The sequence below is a fragment of the Sphaeroforma arctica genome (genome assembly GCF_001186125.1).
Source record: "Sphaeroforma arctica JP610 unplaced genomic scaffold supercont1.861, whole genome shotgun sequence".
Lineage (NCBI taxonomy): Eukaryota > Ichthyosporea > Ichthyophonida > Sphaeroforma > Sphaeroforma arctica.
The window spans coordinates 1-10,730 of NW_014039697.1; the positions used below are offsets into that span (position 1 = coordinate 1).

Here is a 10,730-nt window from a genome sequence, read left to right on the forward strand (position 1 = left end):
ATATATATATATATATATATATATATATATATATATATATATATATATATATATATATATATATATATATATATATATATATATATATATATATATATATATATATATATATATATATATATATATATAGAGTTCTAAGCAAGCTGTAGTCTTGTACTTATATGGGATACTCGTGCTGTGCAACATAACCCTTCGCTCCATCGGTTTTACTATCATTTACAAGTGTTCTAAGCAAGCTGCTGCCCTGTACCTACATAGGATACGTGTGCTATTCAGCATAACCTCTACTGGTGCCATTTTTGGTATTGTGAGAATTCACTTCACAAAAGGAAGTGTGTACTCTGAACGCACACGGTGTATATACAACAAAGCGAAACTGACGGACATCCCAATTATTGACAGACGATACGAATATAAGAATTGATTTCGAGCTCCCAAGCAGTGAACAGCTTTTGAAACTCGCGGAGAAGGACACCACAGTGGAGATACAAAGGATTAGCCGGGTGGAATGTATAGATGTCAACTAGAAGAAACCAGCTCTGGGAACAATGGGGACCAAACTAGTCACAGCGGACGGCAGGGTAGGCGCGAACAACCCTCCCTACCGAAGTCTAACTGTGCGCCTGCACTTGGCAACGAGCCACACCCGCCGGCGGTACGAGAAGCCGCCTCAGAGGAGGGCATGGATGACCCTGACCTGCCCCCGAATTGCATACGGGTGAGTGATAGAATCATGCGGCTGAAGAAAGAAACTGCATCCATCATGCGCAGTTTGAGGAGTACCACACAGCTGGATACACAAGCCTCGGCTTCGTCGGCTTCAGTGAGCACGTCAACTAAGGAGCTGCCGAGTGCGCCTGCTACACGTGCTCCCGGTAAACTACACTCCTTTAGCTCACACACATCTACAGGTTTGAATTCAAAAAATTGCGAGAAGAATCCTGTACTTAGGAGTATCCTGCGCAGTCAAGCATGTCCTCACTCGCAAGTATACTCATCACCTCGTAGGTTGTGAGTTAGTCTGCGAATAGCGTAGCTCCGTGTACTGGAGAGCCTTGGATGTCCTGCAGTGAAACATACGTTAATCAGAAAAGCAACTTCTGAATCAAAGAGATGCGAATTACATTCTCGATCGCCATTTTTAGAAATAGCACTGTACAGCATACAGTAGAAGTAGGCCACTAGAATTTGCCGACGATACATAGAGGCAACCATTTTTTTGTAGTGTTTGCTGAAGAGTTCCAGGTCTGCAGCGGCTGTTACAAAAATGCGAGCATAAATCAGGTGGTGTGTGGAAAACCTACGTACGTTCAAGCACCTGCGTCACTCAATGTGTACCGGGCCGTGGGGAAAGCCACTCTTAAGAATGCATTCTTCAACATGTTTGCAACACACTGGAGACAACGGTCTTCGGTCGAGTGGGTCAGGTGCTCAGACGTAACTATTGCAGGCGTAAGTTCATCTAACATAGACACGCACACAAACCATTGGATTCCCGCGTCAAGAGATTCTCGATTTGAATTTATTCGCGTCTGTGAATGTTATGTTAGTGAATATATCATTAATTAAATAGACTTGTGAGCAAGACAATGGTCGATCCCGGGAAATGAATCGCGCAATTCGCAAAGCGAGATATACGCTTTTTCTTTGTGAGAAATAACCTCAACTTTTCTGCGAATATTCAGGTGTCGCACGAATCGAGAAAAATAAATAGAAACTAGTTTGTAATATCAAACCATCAACACCCTCGACGATGCCGCGCACGTTATTGTCCTGCCTATGCTATGCTGCTACCTGTATAGCAATTCTGCCTTTTCAGATTGCTACTGTGTCTATTTATTCCCTACTTCATTGAATATATTTTCACTCCAAATGGAGTCATCTTTACTGTATTGGTTGTCCGTCATTCAGTGCAAAATGATCGTTATCAAGTTTCTTACCAAATAACATGCTATCCTGCTGTTGCATATTAAAAACTAGCCACTCAATTAAAAACACACCATTCAAGAAGATGAATTGATTTGCAAACGAAGTTGTTGTGAAAACTCAAATACAACAGTAACTAATTATAATGAAAGAACAATAATAACGTCAAATCTACTGAAGAACAAGATAAACTTTTACAACGATTAATATATTCACAGTTATCACATGTTCAATGAGACGTTTATCTAGTGTCCAAGGAATCCAGTCCTTTCTGTTTGTATACCGCTGTCAGGTATACTTAATGTACAAAGTGTCTATATGTTTTGTCGTGGAACGCAGTGCAGTATGTAGCCTCTCCTTAGAAGCCCATGCCACCCATGCCACCTCCCATTGGAGGCATGCCAGCGCCACCCTCCTTCGGGATGTCTACAACCATAGCCTCAGTGGTGATCAGCAGAGATGCAACACCAGCGGCATCTACAAGAGCAGTACGCACAACCTTGGTGGGATCAATAATTCCAGCCTTTACAACATCGCAGTACTCTCCGGTTCCGGCGTTGAATCCGTAGTTAGGGTTCTCGTTGCTAAGGATATTTTGAACGACAACTGAACCTTCTTCGCCGGCGTTGTTGCAGATCTGCTTGCAGGGGGCCTTTAGGGCGAATCGCACAATGTCTACACCTTGTTGTTGGTCAAAGGTGTGGGTCTTGACGGTATCCAGCGCAGCGATGGAGCGGATAAGCGCAGCACCTGCAGATCGAAAAATTCTGGCAAGTCAATATCCCGATTTTTTTCTGGCACACAGTAATTAGTGGTACTTCATGCCAATAATCTAGATGACTTGTGACGAATACAATACAAACGTATGAAAGGTGAGGATATCCACTATGTGCTCGCGATCTCATTGAGTGAATCTATTGGTCTGAACGAGTGTCCCAAGAAACTCCCCCTATGCTGAACTAAAAAAATGGACTTATAAAAATAATTCACTTCATGCAATAAAAAAAACCCCGGGAAGGCCGATACAAATATGCAACGTAGCATTTCCCAAATTTTAGAAAACGCATGACACATACCTCCACCTGGAACGATACCCTCCTCTACGGCAGCACGGGTGGCGTTGAGCGCATCGGTAACACGGTCCTTCTTCTCTCCAACCTCAATCTCAGATACACCTCCGACCTTGATGACAGCAACTCCACCGGAAAGCTTGGCTAGACGTTCTTGCAGCTTCTCCTTCTCGTACTCAGAAGAAGTGCCCTCGATCATAGTACGAATCTCACCACAGCGGTCCTCGATAGCGCTCTTCTCACCGGCTCCCTCCATGAACAGGGTGTCGTCCTTGGTGATGACAGCCTCGCGTACGGTACCTAGCTGCTCGGCAACAACATCCTCAAGCTTCAGGCCAAGATCTTCGTCACCAACAACAATACCACCAGTCATCACCGCCATATCGTGCAGAGTGTTCTTTCGGTTATCTCCAAATCCGGGGGCCTTGACAGCGCAGATATTCAACTGACCGCGCAGCTTGTTCACTACAATGGTAGATAGAGCCTCGCCATCAACATCCTCAGCGACGATAATTAGCGGACGGCGCTCTCCGATGGCAATTTCCAGAGGCTTGACAATCTGGTGAATGGAGGAGATCTTCTTGCTCGTTAGAAGAATCAAGGGGTTCTGGAACTCAACTCGGCTTGCCTTGGGATTTGTGATGAAGAATGGTGAGATGAAGCCACGGTCGAACTTCATACCCTCGGCCACCTCAAGCTCATCCTCCATGGTCTTACCGTCCTTGACAGTGATGACGCCGTCCTATGGTGGTATATCGGTACGTAAGTATATGATCATAATATCGAACAAAATGATATGGGAATAATACCCTCGCTTTCGACCCTGAAAAAAATTTCAAATTCAAAAGAAATCCCTGCATTTCGACGAATATACTACACCAGCTGACGAAAACGTACAATATCAACAGCATGTCTATATTTCGCATAACTAATGGCTCAACGAAGTCGTTGTTACTCACCTTGCCGACGATCTCCATGGCTTTGGCGATAAGCTGACCAACGTCTTCATCGCCATTGGCAGAGATAGTGGCAACCTGCTTAATCTCTTCTGTTGTGGTAACAGGCTTGGACATTGCCTTGAGGTTCTTCACCACGGCATCGACAGCAGATAAGATGCCTCTTCGCAAGTCGAGTGGGTTCAAGCCAGCCGAAGCTTTGTTGAAGCCCTCTACGGCAATGGCGCGAGCAAGCACAGTGGCGGTGGTGGTACCGTCACCAGCGATATCGTTGGTCTTGTTGGCAACGTCCTGTATTAGGCGCGCACCCATGTTCTCAAACCTACCGTAGAGAAACGATACGGGAAAATTGTTTAGCAGGCGGCAGTAGGCAATGAATCATGATTGCTCACACAGACAATGTCGAATTGCTTCTAGATCAAAAAGGTAAAAAGCTCTGTATGTATGTATATATATAGCCACCTACAATTACGTATCTTTATACTGCAGTAAAAGACATGCTCATTGCCAGCTCGAGTACAATAATAACAACCAGCGAGCTTACAAAAAAAGGACTTACTTATCCTCGAGTTCGATGGATTTAGCAACGGTGACACCATCCTTGGTGATTTTGGGTCCGCCGAAAGACTGCTCAATGATGACATTGCGACCCTTGGGCCCCATGGTGACGGCTACACAATCGGCCAGTTTGTTTGCCCCCGCAATCATTTGCGCGCGAGCATCTGCCGCAAATTTAATTTCCTACAGCGAAAGACGCAGAAGTTTGTCAAAAATACAACTACAGACAGCAAAGGTGGAATGTTGTGGCATTTGGCTTTAATTTGTAACATGCAACCCTCAAAGGTACCGTTTTGTGCGAGTCATTGTGATGCCCAATCTCGGTATGAATGTGATCCAGTACCTTCCCATCCCGAGTCAAACCAGTGAACAACATCGATCAAGCGTGCTCCTACCCCCCAGAGTACCTTATGCCATGCATTCACAATCTTTGATTAGATCGTACAAATTCCAACGAGTCAAGGTATAACAAGTAATGTCGTATGCAGCAACATATATTGCCTGGCTTTTGGACCCGACTTTAAGAACGAAGTTCTACAATGAGCCAAGCATTTTAAAAATAAATAAGCTTGTGACCTTTTCACACTATACTACTTACAAGAACTAGTGGAAGCAGCCGAAGGAACAACGCTTATTTCATTGCATATGGTCAGACTATCAGTTGGTTCAAATATAAGCATCGTTTTCGAGCTCGTCATAATATTGTGATGTGCTTCAATAGGTTTATTCTAGATATTTAGAAGTGTCCAGCACTTTTACAGAGTGCTGAGTCACGCCATCATCCAATCGATTGTATGCATACAGCCACCACAGTAGCATTCAATGGCGAATACGCATTGCAGATGTGCAAGGAAATGTACTTCAGGAATGGAATACTAGTGATGAAGTAATAGCAAAACAAAACAATCATATCCCCTAGCTGAGACACTGTAAGACACTTACTTTGGCATAGTGGCGCACGGCTAGTCGAGCCACACCACCGGTGGCAGCGGTACGGGACGCAGAAAGCATGTTATATATGTATATAACTAGACGTATGTATGTAACAACAGAATAGTGACACTGGCTGTGCCCATATCTTGCATAGAGCATTTGTTTATTTATTTCGGTGGTAATTTTTTAATCTTCAGAAAAATAGCGTGGTGGCTGCCTCTCAGACTTCAGTCTCAGACTCGTAGTCAGTGCCTGATGACTCGTACTCTCAGCGCCTGCTGAATCGTTGAGTGGGGACTGGGGACTGGTCACTGGGGACTCCGCCGGGCGGCCGGGAAGTGCTGGCCTGGGCCTGGCAAGACGCAGCCTCCTCAACTAGTACAGAGCCTCAGAGTCAGAGGCTATGTAGCACAACTGGCCTCTCTACATATTTACTACTAGTCTCTGGGTCCAAAGCCAAAAAGTTACAATTTCGTAGACATCACGTGGAAAGAAGTTCGGTCGTAAAAAATATTCCCGAATTTTATTTGTACCAATTTCCGCCGAAAGTCAAATGAATATAGAGTAGTAGGGTGAAGGCCAAGAGTGTAGACTGTAGAACGCTCTGTTTGTTTGTTTACATAATAGCGACGCGCAAAGCCACTTTGACAGGACAGTATTCACGTTGCTCAAACACACTTAATCAGAAATAATGGTATGTTTGTGCTGTGGTGATTAATATGCGAGCGAACTTGTTCTCCTGCAGCCTTTCGAGTTGGATATACAAATCTGTTCTCTGTGTGTATTACATACGCCCAGTATATTGGCCTGTCCGTATCTGTGCACTATTGAACATCTTAATCAGAATTTGTATTGTTGACATCACAACTATACTCGATAGAGAGCGAGCGAATTTTATATATTTATGCTTCAGGTAGTTCAACTCTATTGTCTGACTTTCAAACAAAAGTTGCAAGTATTTATAGTTGTCGTTCTGTGCTTCTGTTTTACTAATATTTTGAGTACAACGAGGAAGTATCCATTGTTGAAGCTGTATAGGTAATTTGGAACAAATTCAAGTGTTGTTTCGAATGTCACGCTAGTATCAGCTATCAATTATCGAAACGTGATGGTCTGCGTGGAATTCGACCTGGTCATTCAAATCATACATTGTTTCTGAAACTTCTGTACAGTTGTGAGAAGCTCAGATGTATATCATACTATACATATTATTCGAATTCACGTCTCCGTTAAAATAATTATCCTGTTACCCGTTCTTGGGAGTTGTTAGTCACAGCTCAGTATGTCTTCTGTGTTTCATATCCATTGAAAATATAAAGCTTGGTTCGATTGCATTAAGGGCCGAGCTAAACCAGTATGGACAATATTAATTCTGCTGGTCCTCATGTATTATATATATTTTGTACTATTTGCCGCAACATTTGCGGACTCTCTTGTGTGTTTCCGTGTCTTGAATAACTTGCTTGCCTAATGTGCCTGATGTACGCGTTGAGAAATACACATGATTGTGCGTACACATCACTGTATCTACTCTATATAGATCATATATTATCTCAATATGGTTCGATAAATTATCTGGTTTATGTCTTCCGGGTTAACGAGTGTGCCTAGACCACTGCACACTTCCACTATGTGCAAAAAAAATGATATCACTATCTACAAAAAGTTTGACATCCACTCACTATTGCTTATCACCGACAATTTACCATTTTACCTCCTTTTGATGTGGAACAGTCTGCTGTTACAAAGTTCCGTCCTCTATTCGATCGCGTGCTAGTACAGCGCCTGGTCGCAGAGACTCGTACGGCTGGTGGAGTTATTCTTCCTGAAGCTGCACAGTCAAAGGTCAACGAGGGTACAATTGTTGCTGTTGGTCCCGGTGCCGCGGCATCGAACGGCTCGATTGTCACGCCCGTAGTGAACGTGGGAGAGAAGGTTGTTCTTCCTGAGTATGGTGGAACTCCCCTAAAGCTTGGTGGAGAGGTATGTAGCAGCATAGTGTTTTGTTGATACTAAAAATTTGGCGTGCTGTGTTGAAATCGTTTCTTCTAATCAGTTACTCGTGCATGTTATTGCATCGACAATATCATAGCGAGCACACTGCGCGTATAGCCACTTGACTGTGATTGGACAAAATGCATCGCGTACCAGTGGCAATTGGATAAAGTAGCGTTGTGATTCTAACATTATTCAAAGATGCATATACAATGTAAAATTCAATATACGACTGTGAATCTCAGTTAGATGTGAGGGAGATGTCTTACTATTTTATTCTATAACCTTACCACACCAAGACAACACTTAACTTACAATTTGTCACCACATTTTCCATCCAGGAATACACACTCTACCGTGAGGCTGAGATCGTAGGTGTACTTGACGCCTAAACGCTCGAATTAAGGCGCCGGGAACTGACAATAATGTCCGAGATAAAACCCATCTATGTGGCATAAAGTCGGACGCGAAGACTTGCGCGATGGTGGAGCTTGCTGTATGCAAACGTGGAGATGTAGATATGTTGAGCCTGTGGCTTAAATGTACATAGAACAGCTTAAATAAAATAAAATATACTATAATTGATCTAAAAATATATATGCTGTTCGTTGAACATACCATGAAGCTCCGTAATGATATCTATCCATTAGTAGCGAACTTTGGCCAATACATGTACATCCACCCTCTTGATGAGACAGCTAGCATCGCGCGGTGAAGGTGAACGCCAAATTGAACTTCAAGCTAGTAACATAGAACAGCAGACAAGTCAAATCTTGGCAGCAAGTGTTATACATTCAATGTTACAGTTTGGATATATTAATACCTTTATGTCCTATTTAAATGACCGGTTGTATTCAGCTGACCGGCAGTGCCCTCGTCAATTTCCACCGTTGCTATGGTGCACTATTCTGACTCTCCGCCTGCATATTCCTCAATACATTGTCCCGGTGGCGACGGTTCATCCTTAACCGCTTGAGAAGCTTCGTGATGGTTCTATTTTTGTACACTTCCGCGTATTCCATGGCGTCCTTGCACGGATACACAGTCTCCAGCGAACACAGGAACCTTACCATCTCTTCATCTGTGTGTCTAACGGCCCACTGGAGGCTGTATCCATTATCACTACCTGCGTCTATATCATATGCTCTCAGAGGAGCATTGGCAACGGTCGCGGTTACACTAGATTGACTAACGGTCGTCTTCTTCGGGCGTCGGTGTTTCCGTGTTGCAGATATACGCATTTCTTGTACCGGAGGTGTAGATGTAGATGATACAGTCTCTTGTGTGTGGAGTGCACTTTTACGAGGTGCCTGTCCCATCATTACGCGTGCGTGATCCAGCAGGCCAACCTTGCAGATACCTCCGAATAGAACATTTAAACAAGTGTAGGAACTGCTGACTTCATTATCTAAATCTGTATCCACTTTCAGCCGGCTGAGGTAATGCAGTGCCCGAGTGAAGACATCGAGAGGTGGCACGGTATCACGACTGCATCCTGGCAGTAAGGACGTAGCGTAGAAGCATGTCGTCAACCCACCATGTATTGTTCGATGTTGCCCTGTACATCGCCTATCACCGTGGCATAGTATATTGGCAACCACAAAGGGCTCCAAGTCGGCTTTAAACTGCTTACAGGTTAATGAAACGTGCAGGATGTCAGACCGTGAGAGTACCGAGAGTATCGACTGGCGAACATCGACGCACAGATCAAGAAATTGCATGGATGTTATTCGATTGGGATTGTGCAAATCTTAGCCTGTGTATAACTGTGCCACAGCTTCACATATATTATTTGAGTGTATTTGAGTGTATCTATCTATACTGTACACAGTGTACATTATGTACAGTATGTAAACGACTCTTTTTTATTTCGGTTTCATAGCCTTCTTCTGAATCATACACCTATGGTTTGTTTGATTTTTTTAAATAAAAACAATTAAAAAAAACCCTTTCAAAAGCCGCAAAGCGAGACAAACGGGCGAGAAAACTTTTGACTGAATTTTTAAATCCGTTTCGCCCATAGCACTAAAAATAATAAAACATCGCCAATAGCCATAGGAGGCCGGCTATGTTTTTTAGCGGGCTTTGTAAAGCAGCGATGAAGGCAGGAAGGTTTGGCCAAACAGTTTCAAGTTGTAAAAAACAGTAGTGTCGGATGCATAACACTAGCTAGACTCCATTACAGAGTCGCTCACAGGTCTCTTGCTTAGAACCGTATGAACATGTCACATCACACAGCTCTAGATGAGCAAGACGATATGCAGAGGAACACTACTACTGCCAAAAATAAGACACAAACTATCCTGGAAGACAGGACTAGCACATTTTCGAGTATGGGGCGCTATACTCAGAGAGGCGATCACACGGCAGAGAATAACAGCATGAATGCATATCCCGACAGGCCTTCAGTTCAAGGGAGTACCTCATCTTATACGTCAGATACTAGAGCTCAGAATATAGACAGATATGCACTGAATGAAGCGCCTGCCACACTCGGAAGTGGGCCTGGATACTCTAGTTCAATGAAAAAACGGCCGTGGGACGCATCTGAGCAGTTCAGTAGCACTGAGCAAGAGCCTTCAAAACGGGTAAAACTCTTGATAACACAGAGAAACGAGGTGGCGCCATTAGCGCAGAGAGATCTTAGCCAAGCGGATCAAGAATACCATGTAGTAGATGGTAGTAAGACGACTAGTAAAGTTATCTCTCTTGGTGAGAATTCAGTGCCAAACGAAGCTCGTAGCAATATAGTGTCAAATGAACCGAGTACGAATGTACCTCAGAACACCGACAGTATCAATGAGCACTCGCCAGGGTCCGGAGAGAGCTACAGAAGGTCACGGGACACACGCGATAACTCTTATGCCGCCAGCACGGATACACACACCAGCGTAGCGACGCCAGTTATTTACGTCGAAGGCGACGAGGATGAAAGTGATGACGAAATTGAGCGTATTAACGAAAAGACGTCTCATAAGAGTTATAGGCAAGCACATGCGATAACAAGGGGACTCTCAACTTACATTGATGCTGACTTGCACGCAGATTTTATTGATGAGGGAAATGCTGCATCTACGTCTGAGGAGGAAGAAGAAGTGGTGAAGGTCGCTACACCGCCTCCAACACCGCCTACACCACCAACTGTGATCAACTCCGCTAACATGACAATGAAAGAATATCTGGAAGCGGTCAGGGGCAGGTATGGTCATCTAAGTCTTATTCTGTGGTTTAGCGGTACTTTGTGACATTTTTCGATTACGTATAGATTCTATTGGGGGCATTTGGAATCATA

General features: G+C 43.9%; 5 protein-coding genes across 5 annotated transcripts in view; 3 read left to right on the forward strand and 2 right to left on the reverse strand.

Annotated features, from left to right (window-relative positions):
- Positions 1-508: 508 nt before the first annotated feature.
- Positions 509-1,015, forward strand: SARC_08958 (hypothetical protein; the record flags this gene model as incomplete). The annotated part of the gene is made up of 2 exons (XM_014297039.1): positions 509-875; positions 912-1,015. The coding sequence occupies 2 exons, from the start codon at positions 509-511 to the stop codon at positions 1,013-1,015; spliced, it is 471 nt and encodes a 156-aa protein (XP_014152514.1).
- A 434-nt stretch (positions 1,016-1,449) lies between these two features.
- SARC_08959 (hsp60-like protein) lies at positions 1,450-5,577 on the reverse strand. The gene is made up of 5 exons (XM_014297040.1): positions 5,453-5,577; positions 4,512-4,693; positions 3,956-4,274; positions 3,003-3,738; positions 1,450-2,676 (listed from the first exon to the last, which is right to left on the reverse strand). Exons 1-5 carry the CDS (start codon positions 5,519-5,521, stop codon positions 2,285-2,287), a joined length of 1,698 nt encoding a protein of 565 aa, XP_014152515.1. The 5' UTR covers positions 5,522-5,577; the 3' UTR covers positions 1,450-2,284.
- A 428-nt stretch (positions 5,578-6,005) lies between these two features.
- Positions 6,006-8,037, forward strand: SARC_08960 (hsp10-like protein). The gene is made up of 3 exons (XM_014297041.1): positions 6,006-6,137; positions 7,178-7,426; positions 7,780-8,037. The coding sequence occupies exons 1-3, from the start codon at positions 6,135-6,137 to the stop codon at positions 7,828-7,830; spliced, it is 303 nt and encodes a 100-aa protein (XP_014152516.1). The 5' UTR covers positions 6,006-6,134; the 3' UTR covers positions 7,831-8,037.
- A 206-nt stretch (positions 8,038-8,243) lies between these two features.
- SARC_08961 (hypothetical protein) lies at positions 8,244-9,261 on the reverse strand. Its single transcript, XM_014297042.1, has one exon. The coding sequence runs from the start codon at positions 9,157-9,159 to the stop codon at positions 8,332-8,334; it is 828 nt and encodes a 275-aa protein (XP_014152517.1). The 5' UTR covers positions 9,160-9,261; the 3' UTR covers positions 8,244-8,331.
- Positions 9,262-9,531: 270 nt separating this feature from the next.
- The window catches only part of SARC_08962 (hypothetical protein), a gene marked incomplete at its 3' end in the record, with an annotated part of 5,469 nt that continues 4,270 nt past the window's right edge, over positions 9,532-10,730 (forward strand). Inside the window, exon 1 of the mRNA XM_014297043.1 lies at positions 9,532-10,637. Coding sequence (XP_014152518.1) covers positions 9,655-10,637 — 983 coding nt within the window. The 5' untranslated portion in view covers positions 9,532-9,654. The remainder of the gene's footprint in view (positions 10,638-10,730) is intronic.